The 27343-nt window shown below is 39.0% G+C and overlaps 1 protein-coding gene across 8 annotated transcripts in view; it reads left to right on the forward strand.

Annotated features, from left to right (window-relative positions):
• Positions 1–27343, forward strand: part of INPP4B (inositol polyphosphate-4-phosphatase type II B) — a 339484-nt gene that overhangs the window by 204702 nt on the left and 107439 nt on the right. For 7 of the 8 annotated variants that reach the window (XM_089525748.1, XM_089525750.1, XM_089525752.1 and 4 more), the window contains 5 exons: positions 1907–1960; positions 5792–5871; positions 13961–14072; positions 16727–16799; positions 22556–22703. In XM_089525748.1, coding sequence (XP_089381874.1) covers positions 1907–1960; positions 5792–5871; positions 13961–14072; positions 16727–16799; positions 22556–22703 — 467 coding nt within the window. The remainder of the gene's footprint in view (positions 1–1906; positions 1961–5791; positions 5872–13960; positions 14073–16726; positions 16800–22555; positions 22704–27343) is intronic. The other variant, XM_089525754.1, reaches the window with a different exon arrangement.

Genomic DNA, 27343 nt, shown 5'->3' on the forward strand with positions numbered 1-27343 from the left:
GAATACTAAAATTTATTGAGAACTGCTGTGTTTCCATTTATCCAGTATTAGCTAATTTCCCCCTTTTTTCAGTACTAGATTGCTGAGCCTTTTCAGAAGTTCATTCTTAACTCATGCCCTGTCTCTATTGTGGAAGCTTTCTGAAGTATCTTCCAATACATTCCAATCTATTTCTTAAACATCTCAAATTTTGAAACCTTTTCAGGCACTTCTCAGTAAAACTTTCAAGTATACAATACTTGAAACTTTCAGGTATACAATAGAACTTTCCTCAAGTTTGAGAATGTTTTAAAAGGAAGGGCTTTGCAAAAATCCATGCAGTAATAGTTGCATGTTTCAATTGCATCTGAAGATGTGAAGGCACCAAAGGACTTAAGACTAAAAAATGTTTTAGTCCTTTGGTGCCTTCACATTTTCAGATGCAATTGAAACATGCAGGTATTACTGCATGGATTTTTTTTAAAAAAAATATTTTTTTCCCTTTTTATTAATTTATTAATAAATATGCCTTTCTAAATGTGTGTCTTAATATAGATTTTCTTGCTGTGAAGCTTGCTTAGATTTTTCAAATCATAGGTCTCTAAATATGTGTGAGAACTGATACTTAGGATTCATGAATAAACCTTCTGAAATATGAATGACTGGAGGAAAGGGTTTAGTTTTAAAGTGGTGGGAGAGCCATTTCCCATACCAACCCTAGCTGGCTAGAAACCAGTACAATAATTATGAACCATAGCAATAGTGCTTATGTTTTAAAGGAGTTCCCTTTGTTAAATGACACACAAAAGTCATTATCCAAAAATGGAAAACATGTTACTGCAAACCAAACCAGATGTTAATTTGAATACCCATTTGTGGACAATAACCAGCAGTAAGTCTTTCACTTCTTCCATATCTATTAAAGGTCTCGGGCACATGTGAGGAATGTGTAGCTCCCGGATGTTCTTAGACTGTAATTCTCACCAACCTTACTTTTCATAGGCAATGGTCAGAGGTGATAGATGTTTGCATGTAAGGACTACAGTTTGCCTATTCCTGACCTATGATTTGCACATGTCCTGAATCAGTGCTTCTTAAACTATCAGATGTGGAAGACATGCAGGGCTTTTTGTTTGTTTGTTAATCAATGTGCTAAAGACTGGCACCATATTTGTGACCACTGACTATATCTGCTTCTTTTTTAAAAATCTGGAAATTCACCATGGACCAGTAGGCACTGACTTGCAGACCAGAACTGGTCCATATATCCCCACTAAGGGTAGCAATATCTTAAATCATGGCTGACCAGTCTGTACAGAATATTCACTCATTCATTCATGCGGCACCTTTCCCCCAAACATGTACTCAAGGTACAAAAATTAAAACCAATACTAGTAAGACCACATACAAGACACAAGTAAAAACATGCAAGAACATTTTATTAAAAAACAATTAAACAGTATATAGAATTGAAACCATCTAAAACAAAATTAGTAAAAGATAAAAGCCAACAAAACAGTGTTCTGTAATTCCTAAGTATACTCAAGTCCTTCATTGTTCTCTGTCTTTCTTCCAGTGTATTTATGCTTACTCCTCAATTTAGTCAACTACCAAAGCCTTATCAAAGTTATAAGTGTACTGCAGCATACACTGCTAAAGGGCACAGTTTCATATTTCAGTGTGGGTTGTGGTAACACTTTCTAAAATGATTAGCCATTGCTTTGATGAGTGCTGATAATCTGATGAATATTTGACTGCTTAACGTGGTGCTTTGCAAGCAGATTTGGACTAGAATTAGAACAAACTTGAAATACATATTAACACCCATATTTTAAGAAATTGTATCTTCAAAAAGCATTATTAGACACAATAGTATGTATAGCCAAATACTGTCTCATAAAAAATGTAAACAAACCTTTTTTTCTAGGTCCGCACCAGCAGCCTTGCAGAACACAAAGAGCCACCAAGGACGGATACAGGTGTAAGTATCTTAAGTGAATGAGTGAATACATATAGTAACATTTATAATAGAATAGATTCAGGAGGTCTTTAATGTTCTCTCTCTCTCTCTCTCTCTCTCTTTCTCAATTTTATTTTTAAATGAAAGTTATGGAAAATATGTAATTGTCCACAGAACTGAGTGCATAACAATGTTTGTGCTAGTGTATGTGAGAGAGAAAATATTCATCTTTTACAACTTCATACAAATCCTACCAGTATGGATTGTTGGTAGATTGGTATGTAACAGAACTTTTTCCATTCTCTCTGTTTAGATCATGTTCAGAAAGTAATGGGCAAAGTTAAATCTGCACCAAAAATATGGCAATAGCATAACGTGTGTAACTAGACATAATATTATTGCCATATGTTTGGCACTGATTTAACTTTGATCTGGCCACTTGAGATTATTTCAGGAACCATAGCATAGTCTTTTGTTCCATAAATTTATAGCACTGCATCCTATAATCTTATTTACACAGTGTGTTGTTCCTATGGCATTTTCCTCTCAACTATCCACTTCTTATGGTAGCCATATATTCTAGAGTAAAGCCTAGCTAGAGAAAAGATCTACTCCCTTGAGGGAGTTTGGGAGTTATCCTTAGCTAGACTATAGTCTAGAATATATACATGTGGATAAGTGGGAGGAGAATTCCACTGGAACAGCACACTGTGTAAATAAGTTTAGAAGATGCAATGGTAGAGGCTCATGGAACATGAGATTCAATAAGTCACAAATTTCTTAAATGGATTTTAAGAAGAGTTTCTCCAGTCTCCTGTCATTAAAATCACTGACAGCGCCTTACTATGCTAAAGAGATCCCTTCCACTCAGGTTTCTCTAGAGTAGTGCTTCTCAGGCTATTTGATTTGGGAGACCAGCAGTTATTTCGTCCAGTGTGCCATGAACATGGTCCATATGTGTGCCGCTTGGCTTTAATGGGTTTTCTTTACTAGAAGCTTGCCAGGGACCAATAACCAAAGGTTCAGGGATCAGCACCATTCCAAGGACCAGCACTTTGAGTAACACTTCTCTAGAAGAGGAGCGAGCAAAGTACAGCTTTCCAGATATTGCCAGGTTTTCCCTCCCCGCACTACTCCTGATGAGGCTATTCACCACCCAACAGGCCTATATGGGACCCACCAGGTCCTACTGGCAGCCTTTTGATATAATCAAGGCCTAACAGTGGCCTGTATTATCAAACAAAGGCCTACAGCTGTGGTGGGGAATGTATGGCTTGCATGCCAGACATGGAACGCAAAGCCATTTTTCGTGGCACACAGAGGGCAGGGAAGAGGAGGAACAGGCATGTGCCTGTTTCTCCTCCTTCCTGGCCATCTCAGGCCTTCAGGTGCCTCTGGAGTGGCAGCTGAAGGCCCAGCAGGAGAGAAAGAAGAAGTCCCACCCTGAAGGTCCCACCCCTGCAGAGTGGAAGTCCCACCCCCGGAAGTCCTGCCCCTGGCACCGGGTAACACCCGGTGCCAGAAGGCCTTTTAATTTGGGCACTTGGTCCCTAAAAGGTTCACCATCACTGGCCTACGGGGACTTACCACAGCCTAGTGCAGCCAACAAACTGACTATGGCCTACAAATGCCTAACTGCTACTTAAACAGCAGAAAGAGGCCTACAAGGCCTAGTGAGCAACCTACTTATCCAACCCAGTAGGCCTAACACTTAGGAGATGGAACAGGACCTAACCAAGGGCTAGGGTGACCTGTAGGGCTATAGGCCTACAAATGCCCAATAAAACTTTAATGGGGACTACCAGGCCTAACAGGGCCTAACTAAGCCCTGTGGTGGCTGAATACTCATTACTGGGCCCTACAGTGTTACAAAACAATCTGTGTTATAAAGGGGGGCAACAAGGGCCAAATGAGGCCTGTAAGCCAAATGGGCATAACTGGGCCTTACAATGACCCAAACCTTCTGTCCAGGAGTAAGGTTACCATATGTCCCAGAAAACTGGGACAATCACGGATTGGAGGGTCTAAAAAATGTCCCGGCCAGCTGGGCATCCTTGATTCCTGCCAGGGCATATTTTGTTAGTCTCTAGTTGGTTCTTTTGCTTCTCCTCCTTGGGTGGTGGCCAAGATGGCAGCTGCTGCGCTGGTAGGCAGGAAGGGCTTCAAGACCGACAGAGTGCTGTGGTGGGATGGGGCGAGACGAAGGTGCCTGGCAGGGCAGATGCCCTTCGGCACTTAGAGGCGATGGCAGGAAGCAGTAGCACCGCCTCCTCTGTAGGATGATCAACCACTCGCTGATGTGAGAGACCTGCATGGAGAAGCTGCGGCGCCTCCTTTCACAGTCCTTATTCCACTGGGTCATGCCTCAGACATTCCATTATACAAAACCAATAAAGTCACAGATAGGAACTGCATCTACATCTCTGTTGCAGTGTGCAGTGCCAGGTTGGTTTTACATTTGCTATCTCATCCACAGAGACCAGCAAAGACACCTCACAGCCCACTACATAAGATGGAAGACAATTTTCTCTCTGTATGTTAACAAATACTAATACCTTTTCAATATCCAGATGCTCTAGTCAGTCACAGGCACAATACTTCTCAAACTCCAGCTGTGTTCCTAGTGGTTTATTGTGGGTGTTAAGGAAGTAGAGGTAACTCTGTATCTGGAAAATTTGGAAGAAACTGAAATTGGAATGTGTTCCTTGAGGGTCTCTGTAGATGCACCTCTTACCTGTGATTGTACTGGTTTTGTATAATGAAATCTCTGAGGCATGACCCAGTGGAATATGTTATATAGGGTTCTGTAAGACCGGAGGCGGGGGGGGGGGGGGATAATGCTTTCTAGAATAGTTGACCAAGAAAGTTGTGTAATACAAGCAAAGTGAATTGTGGTAAGACTATTATACATTCAGAGGAAGTGAGACATGTATCTGTGTTTGTGATGCAGTACATATGGAGGTAGAAAGGATCATTCCTATCCCAAGATTCCCGCAGACAAGGAAATAAAAAAATTATTGGCGTGAAAATGATCTTTAAAAACTGAAATATTGTTTTAAAATGACAATGAAAAATGTCACAAAGGTGTATTAAATTTGTCACACTGAAGAATTTGCACAACAATACACATGGCTGCCAATGGCACAAAGGCAGGGAGGAATGTGGGCCAATGCTAAGTGTTATCGACACAGTTGGATGAATATATTTGCCTGCATCTGTAGTAGAATTAAATTAGTTTTTCATTTTAGGGAAACAAGGAAACAAATATCCCCAAACAATGTGATGAACTGGTAAAATGTAGCATTGTTATTAATAACGTATTCTAAGTGCTACATAAAAATAGCTGTGGAAGACAAATATACTTATATTTGGAAAATAAGGATGGTAGTGCCTCCAGGTTTGAGAAATTATTGCAGCAAGAACAACAGTCATAAAATCCAACTCATTTAGCTTTACTTGCAATGTAGAAGTCGAATGAATAGGAAGAATAATGCTGATATTAAAAACAAAACAAAGCAAAACACCTTCTCTGGTAGCTATATGTTTTCAGCATACAGTTTTTGTCAGGTTGTCATCCTGTTTGTTTTTAATGAAAAAGATGTTTCTGCTTCAGCTTAACAAATTATTGATAATAGTGTCACTGATCTATTTGAGTGTCCTGGAAGAAAATACATCAAGAGAGTAGTTTCCTCCCTCCCTCCCTCTCTCTCTCTCTCTCTCTCTTGCTGTCCAGAGAAGATTTGTTGCTCTGGCTTTGAAAGAGAAGCTATTAAAAATTTTAAAAATCTAATGAAGGTGTTCTCCACCTTCTCCTACCCACCTTATGTCTCCTTTCATCTCTTTGGTTTCTAGAGAAGCTTCCTGGGATGTGCTACATTTAAAGTAGGTGAACTGGTGAAATCAAAAGAGCAACTATTGGCTCTTAGCCTGAGGTAGGTCTCTTCCTGTTAATTGCAATGCAAATCATGTCAGATTAGCAAATCTATAGCATTTAATAATTAGCTATGTTTTGAAATGCCAGAAAGACAACAGGTTCATCAGATATCAGGATGTGTGATAAGATATAATCAAACGTCTAGTCCATGTGCTGTTGTTTTCACAGTAAAAAAAAGCGTAAGTTAGCTACACAGTATTTAAGGCTGCATTAAGAACAGTGAACAGTATTGCTTTCATTTTAGTTCTCTTTCACTGTAACTCACTAGGTAAACTTTGTTAAGGAATGGCAAATTAGACATAGGTTCATGTATTTTTCCTTACTCACTTGCCTTGTCTATTTAAAGCATGGTTTAGGTTCTATCTGCAATGTTGATGCACACCTACCAATACTTTTACAATTATGCTAACCCATTTTCTTATGTAGGGTTTACAAAACTACTTGAAATTCATTGATCAAAACTTGAAAGGAGATTTGGGAAGAATTAATCATAGTTCACATTGATGCAGGAGTGGGGAAGTTCCATCCTATAGGCACAAAAGGGCCCAAGCCCCTGTGCCCTAAAAAAAGATCATAAAATGTCCCTCGTTCCACAGAAATAGCTCAGTTATTACTACCTCTACAGTGGGAGTTACCTTTAAAAATTACCCTTTCAAATCCTCATATATTTTCTCAGTGCCTGTACTTCATTCTCCTGGAATTTTGTTTGGAGTTCCTGTTTATTTATTTATAAGAAACATTGCTACTTCACTCAGTTTCATCTATGTATCCATACAGAACTGAGTAAAAGTTTCGATGAATGCCTTCTCTACACAAATCCAATGAAGATGGGGGTGGATCTTGAGTCTAGAATCAGATAGCAACTAGCTTTGGCTTCTGCTGAAAGAAAACTAGCAAATATCTATGATCAATTGAAGCAAAGATGCAAATTTCACAACTTTTTAAAAAAGAGGCTGTAATAATGCAAGAGGTGCTACACCAACGGTAGGAATTTTCCAATCCTCAACATGTTGTTGAAATGCAACTACCATGATGCCAGTCGACATAGCAAATGATGAGGAATTCTGGGAGTTGCTGTTTAGCCATGTCCTGTACTGCATGTTGTAAGAAACCAGGACAATATCCCTAGTTGACTAATTCCAATAAATAATACCATACAATAATTAAGTACAGGCTTTTGGATATATTGTTCCTTGGCCCAGAATTGAATTATATAACTGACTAATCAGGAAATGATCTGTGGATTGATTATAGCTTGCATGGTTTTCTCTGGCAAGTAGTGTGCAAGATTATCTGAATGTTTGTTGTTTTGTTGTTGTGTGCCTCCAAGTCATTTCCGACTTATGGTGATCGTAAGGCAAACTTGTCATGTTTTTTTCTTGGCAAGATTTATTCAGAGGAGGTTTGCCATTGCCTTCCCCTGAAGCTGAGAGAGTTTGACATGTCCAAGGTCACCCAGTGGGTTTCATGGCTGAGCGGGGAATCGAACTCTGGTCTCCAGAGTCATAGTCCAACTAAACTACTAATGTACTTGAAGAATAATATTGTGCACAGTATTTATCTATTTATGTATTTAGAACTCTCAGTCAGGGAGCTCTCATGCTTCTATAATATCACTATAATTCTGTAGTATAAAAGGCCCTCAACGTCATGGTGGCTAGAAGGTTTTAAGACTTGTTGTCCCCTCCTCAGTTCTGTTCCTGTCTGTCTTTGAAACATATATTTTGTATGTTTTTGTACTATGTTTATGCTTTCTTGACCCATGCAATGGTGGAGAGCCAGAATAGTGTAGCTAGTGTAGTGCCCTGGCACAAAAATTAAATTAAATTGCAGGAAAAGAGATTCCACCTCAACATTAGGAGGAACTTTCTGACAGTAAGGGCTGTTCAACAGTGGAACACACTTACTCGGAGAGTGGTGGAGTATCCTTCCTTCAAGGTCTTTAAACAGAGGGTGGATGGCCATCTCTCAGGGATGCTTTGACTGAGAGTCCCTGCATGGCAGGGGGTCGTACTGGATGGCCCTTGTGATCTCTTCCAATTCTATGATTCTAAATAATGTTTGACTGGAATTTGTGAGTTTCAAGATTCAGAAACATTAAATATGAACCACATTTTGTATGCTTAATTGATTGTAAGATTTTTTGAAACACCTGCAAAATGTTCGTGGTTGTTTGATGCATGTTTATCCTTGCTTACCAAACACACTTGATTAATAAAAGGGTCAGCATGCCTGTCTTCCTTGCAGATCAACTTAATTAGTTCAGTTTTAAATAGCTAACATAGGCCCAGTACACACCGCCAGGAAGCAACGTCCTGGCGGCGATAGTAGGCCTCGGGAACATGCACCAACTACACGCTCACAAGCCCTTCTACTTGTGGGTGGTGCCATTATTGCACGGCACCACCCACATGGGGGCGTGTCTATGATGAGTAGGTGTCTGAGAGCCTACACGTCTTTTACAGTAAGCAGCGTCATAGGGCTGCATTGCAGCCCTTACAACGCTGCAAAAAAGAAACTGCTCTAGGAGGCTTCTTTTTTGCTGCACAGCTGTTCCACGTGGTTTGGTTGCTGCAGCAGCGCTGCGCAGCAACGAAGGCCGGTGTTTCCGTGCCGGTCTGTACCGGGCCATAGAGACTGGACTTCCAATCTCTTTCTGATTGTGACTTGCCACACTGAGACAGATAAATGTTGGCTTGGCTTTACAAACTAGGCAGTCCTCCAGAAAAGTGGAAGGGAACTTTGACAACATGTTTTTTTAAATAAGAGGATGAACAAAAGGAATTGTAAAATCTGTTGTTCAGTGGCATTTTATTTATCACTAGAATGGTCTCAAAGTAGAGACTTTTTACAGAGTTTCATTTTTAATCACTGAATCTATATGGAAATGGTAGTCTTGTAAAATGTTTTTGTCATTTTTGTCATGAATTGCAGTAAAAGTAATGTATATATTTTATTAGTTTACAAGATTTAGTTGTGTGCATTATGCAATAGGGAAGGGTAATTCCTGTGGCAGTAGAACAATTGGAACTCTGCCATAATTCAGAATTTACATGCAAGTCAGCTTCTCTTTACTCTTAAGCTGTTTTCCCCAAGTGAAGAGATGGCTATGGGAGACTTCTGGCTGTTCAATCAATAAAATGTAGTATATGTTGGATCTCAGTTTTTAGTCCATCAAAACACAAAAATAAAAGAAGTATCTTGCATGGTATCTTTGATATATTTTGGCCATGGGGAAAAGCATAGATGGTGAAACCTGTTGATTGTTTTTAGAAAGAATCAACTTGTATAAAACAGGCATTAGTCATTTGTAATGCCTGTTAATACTTGTATGTCTGCTTGTAGTAACTACAATTGTCTTGAATATCTCAGAGGATGTGTACAGCAGAGCCCTTCAGTTAAACAGCAGTGAGTGAATATTTGCACAAGATGCTATGCTGAGAATTCATACATTTAAGTAGGAAAAGATGTTTTCAACAATTTGATTAGCTCTGTGTGAAGCTGAGCTTTGTTTAAAATATGAACCAGGCATACCAGAAAGGAAAATGGCTACCGTATCTCCCTACCACCACATTTGCTATCTCCAGGTCCCATCTCTGAAAGATGCAGGTGATTCAAAATGACTCAAGGCTAGGAAATGAACTTTTGGCAGGCAACATAGCTGTGTCAGATGTTGGAAGCATCCTTTGAAACCATAACAGTGTGTAGTACAAAGAGAGTGCACACATTTCTGCTGACTTTTACCATATATTTCTTAATGAAATAAGGTCAGCTCCATCTTCCTTCTTGAATAAATTTTCTATTCTGGGTTTGTTTTTTTGGTCCTCTCCACACCCTCACTTCAAGGACAAGGATAACATTTAATTCTAATCCTGTTGGGTGGGTGACTGGCTGCATACAGTTATACTACTACTGAAATCCAGAGCAACACACAGGATTAAGCCTGTGGCAGGCTGTAATTCATAGTTCAATAGCTGAATATTTACTACAGTAGGTAATGAGGAACATTTCATCATTTTTGTTGAAACATTCTAATCTGCTATAACTTGATAGTGTTTTAATAGGTGCATCTGTTGTGACAACTGGGTTTTTTTAAAACATATATGTGACCTGGCAACTTCTATTTGTTTTGAGTATTTGCTTTTTACCACATAGAAATTTCTTAGTTAATGCAATCTGGGTAACTCACACCAATGGTGAGCTCAACAGAGAAATTTGCGAGTAGTTCAGTATACTCAACTACAGTCATTCACACAAGAGGGAATTTCCTAAATAGCTCAGAGTAGAATAAAAAAACCAGAGGATAGTTCTCATAGATTTTGGTCCATGCCCTAGTGGTCTCACGACTTGATTACTGTAACATCCTCCTGGCTGGGCTTCCTCTTTCTCACCTCCGTCCTTTAATTTCTGTCCAGCATTCAGCTGCACACATTATCACATTTGCCCACCGCTCTGACCACATCTCTCCTTTGTTGGCATCCCTTCACTGGCTCCCCCTCCCTTTCCGCATTCAGTATAAGCTCCTGCTGTCAACGTTTAAAGCCCTCCATGGGCTGGCCCCTCCTTACTTATCAGACCTTCTTTCTCCTCACCTTCCCACCAGGGCCCTCCGTTCTGGTAGTCAAGGTCTGCTGTCTCAACCCAGGATTTCCTCTGCCCCATCTCGGATTCGCCCCTTTTCACTTGCTGCCCATCACTCCTGGCGAGCAAGGGCCATCACTTCTTTAACCAGCTTCAAAATGGAGTTGAAGACCATCCTGTTCAGAGAAGCATTCCCAGGCATTGCATAATTGTCACTTGCTATTTGATGCTCTTTTGTTGCCTGTTTTATTGAACCATTTCCTGTATTGCTATGTATTTTATATGTATTATCCTACTAGAGAGGCAGGCTAGCTCCAACAGGCCTCCCTGGAAGAAGATTACCCATCCATTAAGAAGCCAAGCCCTCCCTCCAGTCCGTCTCCCCTGGTCCAGGCCTCGGAGGTAGAGAAGAACTGCTGGACCTCATCCCCTTCCCCACCACCACTCCCTTCTCCTTTTGTGTTGTGGTTTTTTAGATTGTAAGCCTGAGGGCAGGGAACCATCTAATTAAAAGATTGTATGTACAGCGCTGTGTAAATTTACAGCGCTTTATAAATAAAGGTTAATAATAATAATAATAATAATAATAATAATAATAATAATAATGGCTTTCCATTTCAAATTCACTGGTGGAATCTGCTCCCCAACATGAGCTAGTGTAAAAGAGGAAATTCCTTATGCCTACCTTGCATCATGGTGTCAAGAAATGAAATTATGACAAGGGTTTAGGGATTACATCTGTTTTGAGACTTGGGCTTTTTTTAATGATGGAGTAGACTAATGATGGACTATTCTTCTACACTTCAAGGCACACACACAAATGCACATTAAAAAAACATATGTGCTGGTCCTATTGTGGGGATGCGGTGACTTAGTGGTTAAGACACTGATTCTTAAAATCACGAGATCAGCAGATCAGCAGTTTGAGGCCCAAACACCACATGATGGAGTGAGCTCCTAGAATCATAGACTCATAGAGTTGGAAGAGACCGCAAGGGCCATCCAGTCCAACTGCCTGCCATGCAGGAAATCTAAATTAAAGCATCCCCGACAGATGGCCATCGAGCCTCTCTTTAAAAACCTCTAAGGAACGAAATTCCACTGTGCTCTGAGGGAGTTGTTCCACTGTCAAACAGCCCTTACTGTCAGGAAGTTCCTCCTAATGTTGAGGTGGACTCTCTTTTCTTGCAGCTTGCATCCATTGCTCTGGGTCCTAATTTCTGGAGCCGCAAAAAACAAGCTAGCTCCCTCCTCAATATGACATCCCTTCAAGTATTTGAACAAGGCTATCATATCATTAGTAACCTTGGATGTAGTTCATCTGGTCCTGGAGATTTATATTCACTACTCCCAGCTTCTGCCAACCTAACAGTTCAAAAACATGTAAAAGTGCAAGTAGATAAATAGATACCACTTTGGAGAAGAGTAACAGTATTCCATGTGCCTCTTCATTTAATCATGCTGGCCACAAGACCACAGAGTCATCTGGCTCCCCCAGTTTAGTAATGGAGATGAGCACCAGCCCCTAGAGTTGGACACAACTAGACAAATCACATCAAAGGGGAAACGTTCACCTTTTAACTTTGTCATATGGAACTGATTTTAGGGATGGACAAAAAGGGCTTTTCATACCACAGAACATGTAATTTTGGTTATTGACACTTATTAATTAGTATGTGTTTAAGGGTGTTCTTTAAATAGAAAGTTGTGTGGCTAAATTCTGGCAGATTTGGTAGATTTGCTAGGCTTCTAATTTAGGTAAATGCTGAGTATGAATTCTGAATGCTCTTGTTTATTTATTTATTACTTTAGAAATGTGATTTGCGCTGTAGAAAATGGCTCTGCCGACATAATTGCATGCTGCCTGTGCCAAGTTTAAAACAATATCATTTTGCATTGTTTAAGTGGGTTAAATGTACTCAGATATCATTTTCTTTTATATATATATATATGGTGTCTGTTTATGAGCAAATGATCCAATAGAGAGTTAAGAAATTTCTAGGAGCAACTCCTGAAGCATTTCAACTGTCTCCCTACAGAAAGCAAGCATGGGGTGGGGTGTGCAGATACTGTACATTGGAATTTTGTTAAGTTCAATTAAAACTACTATTCCAGTTGCATCTGTTCCTAGAGATGTCTCATCTTGCTACAGTGACAAATGCCTTGATTATATCTCATTTAGATTACTAAAATGCATTCTGTGTGGGGCTGCCATTGGAAACTGTTCAGAAACTTCAGCAGACCTCAAATGCTGCACTTGGTCTGCTGATTGGGCTTGCTTACAGGAAATATATACCCTTCCCATTAGAACAGCTTCACAGGAAACCAGTCCATTTCCCATTCCCACCAACATCAGATAAAGCAAGGAGGGGACGCACCAGATCTCTTGTGGAAGGGAGTCTCACAACTTAGGAGCATTTACCGAGAAGCTCTCTCTCATGTAAGGACATGGAAAGGAGCCTTCTTGGTGGCTGCTCCCAAGTTACCAAATGTCTCTATGATGGAAATGGAACCGAAAGAAAGCCTTTTCTATAGATCTTAAAGCAGATCTTAATTTCTCCATTACTATTTCCTGAAACACTACTGGATGAAAATTGCACAGAATTGTTTGTTTTCTCCTACAGTGGTGAGTAAAATTATTCTTCCACACAAACGAGTATAAAATAGAAGAATAGTGTCAGTGTCCTCCTGCACCCTTTTGTCAATGGGAAAACCATGAGCAAAAACTGCATGAAGGATGTGCTCTGACCTGATTCTAGTTGTGCTGTGTTCAAGTTACCAAAATGACATTATGAAGCTGTGGTGGGAGTGCAGCAAGTCTGCTGTTTCAATATTTGATAGAAGGAACTGTCTAGAATTGGTGATTATACTGATTTTATTTTATTTTACATATAAACCTGTATCCTGAGCATCTGGTTAACTGATACTCAAAACTTACCCATCAGTAAAATTACACACACACACACCCAAAAATGATAAAAACAGACAGGCTTGGCAGATACATCATTACTTCTTAGAAATAAATGACTACTCTGGACATTACAGAGGATTACAGAAGATGCAAACATATGTAAAGAATTCCATCATCTAGGTGCAACCATTGAGGAAGCCTGTTTCCTCCTCATGTCCAGATATCTGCTATAGTTGTAACAAAGAGGAGGTCCTTGTTATCAGATCTTAGGGTGTTGAAAAACTGACATGGGCAAATTGTTTTCCTTCCTTCCTTTCCCACAATTATTATTGTAGGAGACAGATAATTAAAAGTGTGTTACTGGATTGCAAATTATAAAAGTGGATTTATATTCAATGTGCTGAACTTTAGAAATTTTGCAAATATTCAGAATATATATGTATACACACGGCAGCTGCATTATTTGTGGTGGCAGTTGCAAATACGCAGGATGTCCTGTACACATTTTCAGAATGAAAGTAGTAACATGATATTGCCACACAAACAGAAAATAAGTCTCCCTTCCCTTTTCCATATCTCTTGCATTTTTTTCCAGGAGTTTAGATGGTGGAAAGACATTTGGCACTATAGAAATCAGTGTTGTGAAGATGGGGGAGACAGAGAACGGGGAGGCAGATCACATCACAACAGATGTGAAGGGAGAAAAGGTAGGAAACCAGCCCAGTGTATACATTAAATTTAAAAGATTAGATATGCCAGTTGCCTGTGTATTACATTATTCACAATAGACTTTAAAGTTGGATTTTTTTTAAAGGAAAACATCTTCTGGAGAATAAAGCATAATGCGAGTGTTCAGCTCTCCAAACTAAAAATAACATGATTAGAATGGGGGTTTAGTTCGGAGCTTTCTTGACATTTTTTTAAACATTAAGATGCTGATTTTAAACCCAGTTAAGTATAACAAGTTTAGACCGGTATGAATTGAACTGCTGCCTTACTTCCTGCTACCCAAGTACAAAAGTGTTTTTAAAATATAACCCTTTCGAAGAAATGGCTATGGATTAACTACTTATGTCCATCTGACATTATTTATTAATACATTTTAAGATGAACATTCTGTTAGTTTTGCTGTATATATTGTAAAATATATCTCAGAACTGTGTTTTAATATATGTAACACAAATGGAGGAAAGTTCAGCTAAAATTGTGTGTCCTAAATCCAGTTGCAAATCCCCACTAGAGCTGAATTGAATCAATTGCTGAATGGCAAATCAAGACTTATATAAATCCCATTGATTCAGTGGGTCTGCTTTAGCTGAGATTAGCAATTAGAGTTAAGCCTGTGTATAAGCAACAAAGGAAAGGCGTTGGAATATGAAGACCAAAAAACAATTGCACTTGAAGAGCATTTAGGCTTTTTCATGATGTTTTTGTATCTTAGCTTGTGACGAAACACCAGGGATGATTTGAAACAATCTGTTCTGTTTAAGGATTGACAGGACTATTTTGTACCCAGGACATGGAGGTGGGGGGATATGTATGTATTTTGCTTAATAATTAATAACTTCTTTACAGTGAAAAGAATTCACTGAGATTTATGCAAAAATCACAAAAGTCAAAATCATAAAAACTTGGCTAACCCATAGAAATAGCCCTGTAAATAGCTTTAGCTACTTCTCCCTGTATTGCATTTATTGTTGGACTTCATAAACTTAAAAATTGTCTGCCAACTGCAGCATGCACCCAGAGAGCTCCAAAAAGTTGCTTTTGGATCCACAATTCCTAGGATCCCTCAGTTAGCAAGATCTATGAGGTTTTTTTAAAATTTAAATACAGTTTCAGATGGATATTGCAGTGTAAGGTGTTGTAAAACAAACTATCTGCAGATTCTTCATTTAAATCCAGTGTACTCTCAGTCTCTAGCCAATGCTTTTCCTAAAAATAAAAAATAAAAATCTAATTCCTTGGCTTCCTTTCCCAAGATAGTCTCACAAAGTTCATTCTTATTTCTTCTCTTTTTGCTGATTCTCTCTTGAGGAATGTCTAATGAATGATAAAGGAAACAATGATAAACAAGGATTTCAGCAAAGCAAATCTTTGCTGAATCTTGATGGAGTTAAAATGAAGGGGGTTGAGTATAAGAGCACAATTCATTTTTAAAAAGAGTACCTTTTGAAAAAAGAATGCACTAGGAAATAGTATAGAAGTTGAGTCTCCCTTACCTGAAATGCTTGGGACTAGAGGTGCTTTAGATTGTTTTTTTGTTTTTGTTTTGTTTTGTTTGTTTGTTTGTTTGTTTGTTGGGTTTTTTTAAAAAAATCAGAATATGTATATTTGCATATATCCACATAGTGAGATATCTTGGAGATGGCACCAAAGTCTAAACATAACATTCATTTATATTTCATATACACTTTATACGCATAGCCAGAAGGTAATTTTAAACAATATTTTAAATAATTTTGTGCATGAAACAAAGTTTGTCTGCACTGAACCATCAGAAAGCAACAGTGTCACTGTCTCAGCCAACCATGAAAAACATTTTGGATTTTAAAATGTTTCAGAATTTGGAATGGTGGGTAAGGGAGACTCAACCTGTATTAAAATAATTTGCTTGGGAAGAAATGCAAAAAGAAATATTGCAATGAAGCTTCAACCCTGTCCTAGGAGGAGTTACAATTTCTCCTGTTTTGTTGAATCAACTGTCCTACTTGGTTTGATTGGCATTTGTATGGCTCATTATATAGCAAGATATTTATGGACCATTATCTTTTGTTGCTATCTTATTTATTTTCCTGGTTTGGCATGCAAGCTTCTACATCAGTAAAAGTATTATGCTTTTAAATAGATTTAAACAAATTAATTATTTGGACAGTTTAATTTGGGGCCCACCAACCATTTACCTTGTCAGGAACTTCTCAAAATATGTTTACTTCAGTGAACAAAAATCTGAATGGTTATGAAATGGAAATTAACTTTTCAGATGGAAGTAAGAGGAAGAAGAGGGAGGATTGTTTTGGCAACTGATGGAACATTATGGAATTAGTTGAAATGATCATGTCTCTTTCAATTGGCTGAGAAAACTCTACAGGGGTTTTCTGAAAAGGCTTGTAAATAAATGCAAATTATTTTAAAAGATCAATCTCTGTCTTTCTGAATTCTTTGCCTGTGAGAAGTTACTTGGAAAATTAACATCTGATAATAAAGGTATTAGGGGAACAAAATTGTATACAAAAAAGCATATGTAAGATGGTAGACTATATAGTTTGCCTATTTTAGTATGCTCTTCTTTATGACTTTATTACATTTTACATGTTATATTTTCTTTTACATTAAACATATTTTAACTTTTCTTTTATAGTGTGCCTTGGTTCATGAGTGTACATCTCCAGAAAACATCAATAGTAAAGACAGTTTACCTTTATTAAATGCAGGTACGTCTAGTGAATCTTAAATGGTGAGAGTAAATAATGTTTAATGTTTATACTATATGTATCTAATTAGAAGGAAGGGTTAATTTTATATTCACATGAATCTCTATCAAGAAACCATTTCTAAACGATATCTTTCAGTGGGAATTTGATTATTCCCATAAAGTAACTCCAGTCTCCAAGAGCCTTGTCCAACCTGAGACACAATACTTGTAACAGATATTATTTTTATACCAATATTAAATCATATTCCCAGAGTGATTTACAAGTAAGGATAAATTAATTGTAATATAATATAAACAGAACACAATAAGCTAAAATGCTTCAACATCATAGAACACCCAACAGAATTGAAAATGTGTATACAGTGGGCCCTTGGTATCCATTGTGGTCCCCCCCCCCCCACAAATATGGATACAAAATCTGTAAATGCTCATGTCCCATTAAATACAATGACATAATAAAATGGTGTCCCTTATATAAAAAGCCCAAATCAAAATTTGCTTTTGTGTGTGTGTGTGTGTGTATAAAACATTTTCAAGCTGTGGATGTTTGAATCCATGGATACAAAATTCATGGATATGGAGGGATGACTGTACATCACTTTAGAAAATAAAATATTCATTGCATCCCACTAAAAAAGCAATGTAGATACTGAGAGGGCTGAGGTATCTCTGAGGTATCAGTACAGACTGAAACCCACCTCGACAGTGACAATTGGACCTCCATCTCCATGCTCTAGTACCTCACCTTAGACACCTTTGACTATATACTGAAGGTCATAGAGCATGTGTAGGGACAGAGGTGCTTGGTTTTAAGCCACAAAGGACTTGGGGCCTGAAAGCATAGCCAAGCCTGTAGTATCCTGCCCTAGTTCTAGCTCAGGTCAGTCCCATGGCTGGCATAGTGATAGATGGGTGATTATGTGACCACACACTGCCACACCATGGACCCACCAATGCTGCATGCCCTTTACCTGCAGCCGCCACCGTGTCTTCTCTTCAGACCCCTGTCATGGCTATAAGGGTGGAAAAGGGGTGCATGGCTACATCTACATGGCCAGGCAACTCCATCAGATATTACAGGCCACAACAAAGCCTTCAGAGAATACATAGTAGCAGTGGCAGGTAAGGGCCACAAAGCACCATATGGTGTGCTAGCTGTCACAACTCTGTGGCAAACAGTCTTTTTGCTTATGCTAAGTTCACTATGGGCCAAGATTGGTCCAGGAGTGCCAGATTGGCATCTGGAATGGCCTATCTTGGCCTATAGTTAATGACCTGTGTCATCCAGACAGGATGACTCCAAGCTGGGGAAAACATGAGCTTTTTATTCAGTACGCAGCACTTTAACCAAACCCAGCACTTTAGCTTGGATGCCCACTAGGTGCTAGTGTAGTTGTAATACAGTGTAATATAGTACCAACAGCAAATTCCCTTTCCCATACTTTATCAATGGTAGTTTCTAAACAGTATTCAAAGGCACATTACAGTAGTCTAGCATAGCTGCCACCAAAGTAAGGATATGAGGGCCAGTCTCCAGTTTGGATTAATACAAAATTGGTATGTAGTCTGCATCACAGAAAAGTTTCCATTTTCAAAAATAAAAATGACTCAAGGAGCACCTGCTTCAAACTGCAAATCTGTTGTTTCTGAGGGAAGACATCCTTGTCTACCACAAGATGAACACCATTCCCTTGAGCAGAAATGTCCTTCTAAATTTCTACATTTTCTTTGGGTTATGATTCAGTTTATTGACTTTGATACAGCCTATTTCTGTGGCCATAATTAATATTTGTTCTGATGGTCAACTTAGGTTCCTTTTATAATTCACCATTTTACCTAAGTGATAGGCATTTTTCGTCTGTGGTGCTTTAATTTCAAAATATGTAGCTTTATATCTGTATCAAAAGTATTGTAAAAGTGTAATAGCAATTGTAATTAGTGTTGAACTGCAATAGTTAGATATTAGGAATGGAAATACATACCAGGGACAGAAAGAATATTTACATTGCTCATTTCCTATCCTCATAAAACCAGAAAAGAAATAACAAAGTAAGAATTTTGTGCAGATCACATGTCTTGAAGTGTTTTTGAAATAATTCTGTGTAGAAATGCAAGCGGGGTTTTGTGTGTGTGTGTGTGTATAGTGGAGTCTTGCACAAAAAGAGGACACGGTTCCAGAAACAGTTTTGTTTTTGTTTGGTTTGGTTTTTTGCAAAAAATATATGTTGGGTTTTTTTTTTTTTTGGTGCCAAAGCCAAGGGGATTTTTTTGGCACAAACCCCCCACATTTCTAGAAACAGCTTTTTGTACACACACACACACACACACATCCCATGATTTTCCTGCAAATCACTAATACCCACACACCCCAAAAATAATGTGCATCTCTGCACAGGTATTTCCCCAAATATTACGGCATGTGTAAATACTGGATGAAAAGTATAGAAATATTAGTTCTTCTGTCCTGCTGTAAGGAGAAACTGTGGAAATTATTTGTCCTCATATGTGAGGATGAAATAGCTAAAGATACATTCCTAACATATGCAGTAAATTGTTGTATTTATACTCCTATCTCAAATAGTTTTATACATTCCCTCAGAGGTGCCGGTGATTAGACATGATAGCTCAGTGGTTTCCAAACTTTTGTTTGGTCAGCAGTTTGGAATTCTTGGAGTTGAAATCCAAAATATCTGGAGAACCAATGTTTGGGAACCACTGCAGTTGATAAAAGCAGGAGAGGGAGAGGGGGAGATCCTGGATACAGTGGCATTGTTCTTGTGATGGAACAGTTTCCACTGACAAAATTGGGAAGAGAGCATCCTCTCTACTGCCCACCCCCATTCCTTCTAGATGTGTTTCAGAAGGAAATGCACTAGAGGATGTTTTGGGTTTTCCCAGCAGGTTGAAAGGGGTAAGAAAGAAAAAGAATGTTCCACTTCACTAATTCAACATTGGATTTGGATCTGTATCTTGACCTGATAACTGCATTTTTTGTGATTATGGAACAAGTTGGAAAATTTCCCCTGTCAATCATACAGTCTCTACACAGCTAGAAGGCCACTGGCATTATTACTGAGTATTCCTCTTCATATACAGAGCACAAGCCACAAGTGCATTATCAAAGACATATAGGATGAGTAGGAATAAAATATGAACAGCTAATCTCATAGATGCTTATCACTATTCCATTTTTTTCTAAGACATTTTGGCATTTACATCTAGTTTTACACCAGTTTAGAATCTTTACAATAAATTAATATTTCTTTTGTGAATGTAACTTTTTAAAAATAGAATAAAAAAGAGAGGATTCCAGGAAGGCTTAAGACCAGGTCAAAGGAAATGGGGGCCCTTTGAGAATATTGTTCCTTTTTCCAAAACTGCTGTTTTCATTGCTCCTTTTAAAAAAAATACATCCCTCTTATCGGACCTGTTACAACCCTGATGCAAGAAAAATTATTCTTCTCTTTTCAGAAGTTTAATCTTCTGTATGTACTAGTATTTAAGTGTATGCACAAATCATTATTCATATTTTTTTGCTGAATGTGTTTCATGGATCAATGAGTGGGTGGATAGCAGAAATGAAGTATTACATCCCAAGAGAATGAGTAATGCTGATATAAGTTACTAGATCTATATCTTGATATCCTGTTAAAATGAAGATCTTTTTCAGGTTTCAGAACAGTATTCATTGGATTAATACTGCATTGAATTCACAGTATAATAAAATATTTTTCCGAGGTCTTTTAAAAACTGAAATACTACAGCAGGAAATCTTTTACAGGGTTTGACTATATGCGCCTTGAAAAGAATCAGTGCATGGCATAGGCCCGAAACACATGGGCAAAATGATGTAGGTTCATGATACATTGGGGGTATGCTGTTTATATGACACATGCCCCAAATGCAGCCTAAAGCCATGCCAAGGCTGCATCGCTTGTGAAGAACCGGGCCAAGAAGAATCAGATAGAATCCATTCCTTCCAGCAGCCTGGTTTAGGACTGTGGCGGCAGCCCGGATTGGGACCAGACATGTGCAAATCCATTATGCCATGGTCCCTGCACAAATGATGCAAGAGTGGTCCCCCTTCCATTCTACTTGCCCATCTGTTTCGGGTCATAGAGCTTTATCACACTAGTGGGCAAATGGGATTTAAATGAGAGTTAAACTAGAGAAAACCAGGAAATGCCTGAAGTTTATCATACAACATTTCTGGGTTTTCTCTAGTTTAACTCTCATTTAAATCCCGTTTGCCCGCTAGTGTGTTAAAGCTCATAGAGAACTTGAGTAAGTTAAAAAAAATGTAAAGAGATTTTTCGCAGCCATTGTAATATTAAAATTTAAAAATGATATGAATACAGAGTAAGGGTAAAATTTGTCCATCTCCCCTAAATTCAGGGATCCTATATAAAGCATAGAATGCTGCAGTTTATTGTAGTTATGATGCTCCATGTATGGGGTTTGGTTTGGTGTTGTTTTTTTAAATAAAATTCAGCTGTTAAGTTCAAATACAGTTGACCTATTAGTAATGGGAAATTGGTATATCAGTATTTATGAAAGTCCCCTTAATTCAATGGGTCTACTCAAGTTGTTTATATTTGCTTGCTAATGGTAAATTCTTTAAACTTGTATCATAACAGTAGATAACATTTAAACAAATTGCTTCAAAATATTGTTTACTGCAATATCCTACATATGACAGTAGCCAGTTCCATAGGCAAATTCTTCTGGATTACTACTCCCATACTCCTTGACCACTGGTCATGCTGGATTAGGGCAGCTGTCAGAGGCCATCAGATTGACTATTTTTGCTCTGAGTCCTGGTGTTATTCTTGTCTTTCTTGACCATTTTTATTTTGTATTGAAGTACATTTCATCTGTTGAGATAGAATTTTTTTCCCCTTTTACTAACAATGTAGATTCAAAGCTGTCTGATTATATCAAGCTCATTATATTTTCCAGAATTGATTGATTGGGGAGTAAATTTGGTCATGCCCAAGATTACCCTTGCTGCTTCTAGCAATATGCTGATGAGATAGATGGCTCCTAGGCAGCAAAACATTTCAGTATGAAAGCTTACTGGTGCTATCACCTGTTCATTATCTTCCAACATCTTTCAGAAGTCTTATTACTGTTCCATATTATTACGCCGTGTACAAGAAAACATGACAAAGTGAGGGCTGGTTGGTTTTTTTAACCATTTAATACAGAAAATAACCTCCTGATCCTAATGGTTTGTTATACAGAAATTTAAAATGCATATACAAAGTAACAATTATATTTGAGTTCTTTAAACAAGTGTCCATGTGAATCCATTATGCCTAGCTTTGCTGTCACCTGGATGAAGAATGAGAAAAAGGTTTCCATACTTAATACATGGTCATAATGGTACCAGCTGTTTGTTGATATTCCACTGTTTGTTTCCCAGCTAAGTTTACTTTTATCTTAGGAATCTATGCCAGTAGTTGGAGCTTTTAATCTTATTGAAACTGAAATGATAAATCCAGCATTTACTGTACTAAGTAGCATTTAATTGTCTTCTGTTTGGGAAGCATAACCTAAGGGGCTCTGTCTTTAATTTAGTGAAATACAAATAATAAATTAAAGGCAGGGTAAATTTATTTGGGGACTTCAGCTTTTGAAACAGGGAGACAAAGAAAGAGGTAAATGGCTTGGGTAATGAACCGTTAAGATAGTTTTTGAACAAAAATACAGGCCTTAATTAAGCAATGCCATCATTCTTTTTCCCTTTTTCAGTGTTAAGACATCCAATCTGTAAGTTGTATAGATTCCCCACATCTGACAACAAGTGGATGTGTGTACGAGAACAGATGTCTGAGAGCACTCTCTCTTTTCATATTCCCAAGGAACTCATCAGCCTTCACATAAAGGAAGATATGAGAAGGTAAGGGAAATAGTGTGAAAAAAGTAAAAGTAAGCTAGAAAACTGTCTTTATGACATTTATAACAGAAGTTGACTGAAACTCCATCACTGATAGCAATTTAGAGCAGCTGCTTGCTCTACCTGCTTAAGTCAGGGCTAAGCCACAATCAGCTCTCAGAGATGAGCAGGAAACCAGGAGCTGAGCCAGGAATCAGAGGAAAGGAATACACAGAGACACCAGCAAGACCATGTTGTCCCCATAGTCCTTCATTTGCTTTTACTTATTTCATACAGGGATATGCTGTCTTTCTGACAAGTAAATTCAAAGTGGCATTCCTCCTCCCCACTTTATCCTCACAACTACCCTGTGAGGTAAATCAGACTAAAACAGGGAGACAAAGAGAAACACTGGCCCAAACACACAGTAAGTTTCATGTCAATAAAGACTAGAATGTAGATCTTCCAGTTCTTAGTCCAGCATTCTACCCACTACACCACACTGCTGTCCAAGGAGTGCCCAATAATCATCCTTGGGGAGTGGTATATGTCCAGCATCTAAAGTATTTCAGAGCCAAGAGTTCCCAGTGATCAGTTCAATATGGAGACCTGGGGCCTTTTCACCTTGCAAAATTCTAACACCATGATTCCACTTTAACTGTCATGGCTGCATTCTATGAAACCCCAGGATTTATAGTTTGGTAAAATGCTAGAGGTCTCTGGCTGAGAATTCTAAATAATGCTTTCTAAACTACAGATCCAGGATTCCATAGGTCAGTTAAAATGGAACCACTGTATTATTGTTGTACAATATGAAAGAACCTCTTGAGGTTTTAATCCCTACTCATAGCTGCTCAGCCATTATGGCTTTACATATAACCATAGAACCCAACTCTGCATTCAGGTTTATTCAGGTGTTTTATGACAAGAAGGCCTAAGAATATACAAAGTATGTAAGTTAATGTGAGCCAACAAACTGTAAATATGTAAATACAAATCTAACATTTTCAAAGATGATTTGTTATGTTAAATTGAATTGCACCTTAAGTGCTTGGTGGCCAATGCCCATCTAGAATCTAGTTTTTAGGATATTCACTGACTAATTCTAATTCTAGAGTGTTCATTGATTTGATTTGATTTCCACTTTTTTTTTTAAATGCTACCTTTGTGCTTGTAGTAGGTCCTTTCCCTTAACCATTTCAGAATTTCAAATTATAGTAGCCAAGAGTTATCATAATATATTGACTGTCCATATATTTCCAAGTTAAACTGAATGGGGAATTGCCAAACTAAAATCAAAACTAAAATTGTTGGATATATGGCAACTTAAAATGGATTGTAAGTAGCAGCTCAGTGGTCTATTATGCTTTATCAGTTGCTATGAGTTCTGCAGTTTTACTATATGTCTTTCTTTGTAGCAGCTTATGGATATTAAAAGAAGATGTTCATTTCTCTCTTTAGAGCCATAGTCCTGGATCCATGACCTGGACACCTGGAACCTAGAGCCAAAACACACTGCAGAAATAATGCAGTTTGAGACCACTTTAACTGCCCTGGTTCAGTGCTAGAACATTCTGGGAACTGTAGTTTTGTGAGACATTTAGCCATTTTTGTCAGAGACATCTGGTGCCACAACAAACTGCAGTTCCCAGAATTCCCTAGCACTGAGCAAGGGCTGTTAAAGTGGTCTCAAACTGGTTTATTTCTGCAGTGTGTTTTGGCCTCTAGTCTGCATACTAAGGGGCCCATTAATGTATCATGTTGGGTTTGTTTAGCTTTTAAAATAACCCCAGTTTAATGGTTCATTCCCACTTGCATTTAAACCGGTTTGTGATTTGCATTGACACCAGGTCGCAGCTTGGATTCAGGCTGATGCGTAGTTTCCACCATGGAAACAAATTATTTCCTTATCCCATGTCGTTCCCACTAGTGGGAATGAGTCCCTAGAAACCCATGCTACAAAATGGAGGATGCTTTTGGACAAAAGGCTGAAAAGGAGGACTGTGTCCTGGAAAAGGAGGACCTGTGGTTCTCTGGTGTGAGAACCACTAAGCCCCAGACTGCCAAAAAGCAAACCCCATTCAGCTCCCCCCCCCCCACACACACAATACATACCTGGCCCCCTTCCTCATAGCTTGGAGAGACAAAAGCAGTCAGAATGTACCGAAGCATGCGTTCTTCCTCATCTCCCTCTCTCAGTGCCTTGGGGGTCTCACAGGAAGAGGCTGGGGGTCTAGGGCTGCTGCTGGTGGTCCCTTCAAAGAGGGAGACCCAAAGATTGCAAATGGGTGGAAGCAAGGAAAGTGTGCCTGGTATCTCAGTCCTTTTCTCTTTTCCCTTTGAAGGCAAAGCTGGAGAAAGGCTCCCATGGGTGAGGTGCTCTGAGGAGGAGCAGGGTCAGCTGAAGTGCAGTCCTCCCAGGGCAACTTCCAGTCCCTTTCCTGTAGGGTTCTGGGGCCAGGGCTTGGGGGTTCCCTTTTCCCCTTCCTCTCTCCAGCTGCTTCTTCTCCACCTCAGAGGCTGCTCCTCCCGCTGCACTTTGGCCCTGGTGGGGTTTCACCTGCCTCCATGCCTTTGAATCAGATCCATCGTTCACACTTGTTGAACACTCTTCTGAATCAATTTTTTCCAAAAGAACCACCAGAAAACCAATGTTTGAAAAGAGCATTTTTTTTTCATTTGTCTCACTTCAAAACAAGTTAGACCAATTGCAGTCAGGTCTGAAACCATTTCCAGTGAGAGCAAGCCACATATAAAGCGATCAGCAAATCACTTTAAATCATAGTGGGGATGGGCCCCAGGTTAAATTGAATTTTTGTGTTTGAATCTTTCAGTACCATTTTCATTCACTAAATGGTAGACATACTTAACCAGCACAATTGTTTTTAGTCAGTAGATTGCACATTTATCCTGATTGCTATGTTGTAAACTGCTTTAAATTGGTGTGTTTTAAACAGGATTGTTTATTTAGTTGTTTTGCCCTTTTATTTGCTATTGTGTGCTATCTTTTTGTAAGCAGGTGAAGACTTTTTTGTTTCAGCAGGCCTTTGAAGGCTGACTACTCAGAGGGAAAGAGTGTTTCACGTGCTATGTTGTTTATCTTTGTTGATATTCCATTTCATAGTTTGTTTTGAACAAACTAATTTTATTGATAATTTAATTATATTTTTAACATTTGTCATATGTGTGCATGTGTGTGTTTTAACTTTTGCAAATGTAAATATATGATAATGATAATAATTTAAATTTTTTTACTTCTATGATTGGTTTCATTATAATCTGTGTTTTGGGCAACCTCAGGTGTTATGTTGAGAGGAAGTTCAGATATTTAATACATAAGTACATGTACATGTACAGGCTTATCCATCTGACCTCTTATAGGAGATCTTTAAGATAAAATGCTTCACTTCTGGTTATGATGTATGTTTTCTAGATGTTTTAGATATTCAAACTGGCTTTAGGACAGGATACAGAATTGAGACGGCCATGGTCGCCTTGGTCGATGATCTCCGTCTGGGCATTGACAGGGGAAATGTGACCCTGTTGGTGCTCTTGGACATCTCAGCGGCCTTTGATACCATCAACCATGGTATCCTTCTGGAACGCCTGAGAGAGTTAGATATTGGGGTCACTGTGCACCAGTGTCTCCGATCCTACCTCTTGGGAAGGTTCCAGATGGTGAGGCTGGGGGACAGCTGCTCTCATAAAAGAGAGCTGACATCTGGCATCCCTCAGGGCGCCATCCTGTCCTCCATGCTATTTAACATTTACATGAAGCCGCTGGGACAGATCATCCGGAAACATGGAGCACGGTGTTATCAGTATGCTGATGACATCCAGATCTACCTCTCCATGCCTCCGACTGATACAGTGACTAAGGAAGGCACCTCTCCTCTAGATGCCTGCCTGAAGTCAGTAATGGGCTGGATGAGGGAAAACAAACTCAGGCTGAATCCAGAGAAAACAGAGGTACATGTGAGAGATACCCCAAGTCCAGGCAGAGAGATTTGTCATCCAGTCCTGGACAGGGTCACACTTCCCCTAAAGGACAAAGTTCACAGTTTGGGAGTACTCCTGGATTCATCTCTACAGTTATCATCTAAAGTAGATGTGATGGCCAGGAGTGGTACCAGCTTGGTACCACTGGCTTGGTACCAGCTTCAGCTGATACACCAACTGTGTCCCTACCTGGACCGAAAGGACCTTGAAACTGTAATACATGCACTGGTAATCTCTCGCTTAGATTTCTGTAATGCGCTCTACATAGGGCTACCTTTGTACCAAGTTTGGAAGCTTCAACTAGTCCAAAACGCAGCAGCCAGAATAGTCACTGGGACCTCAAGGTCAGACCACATAACACCTGTACTAAAATCTTTACAATGGCTGCCAAACAGCTTCTGGGCCCAATACAAAGTGTTGGTCATTACCTTTAATGCCCTACATGGCTTGGGCCTGAGTTACTTGAGGGAACGCCTCTCCCAACATAATCCGCCCTCAAAACAAGTAGGAAGAACTTACTTGATCATCATAAAGTGAGATTATCAACTACTCACCAAAGAGCATATTCGGCAATGGCCCCTACGCTTTGGAATAACCTTCCAGAAGAGCTCTGACTCACTTCTACCTTGGATGCCTTTAAGAAGGCGCTGAAAACTTACCTCTTT

This window comes from Sceloporus occidentalis, unplaced genomic scaffold (genome assembly GCF_023333645.1).
Source record: "Sceloporus occidentalis isolate IW3139 unplaced genomic scaffold, rSceOcc1.0.p SCAF_5, whole genome shotgun sequence".
Classification (NCBI taxonomy): Eukaryota; Metazoa; Chordata; class Lepidosauria; order Squamata; family Phrynosomatidae; genus Sceloporus; species Sceloporus occidentalis.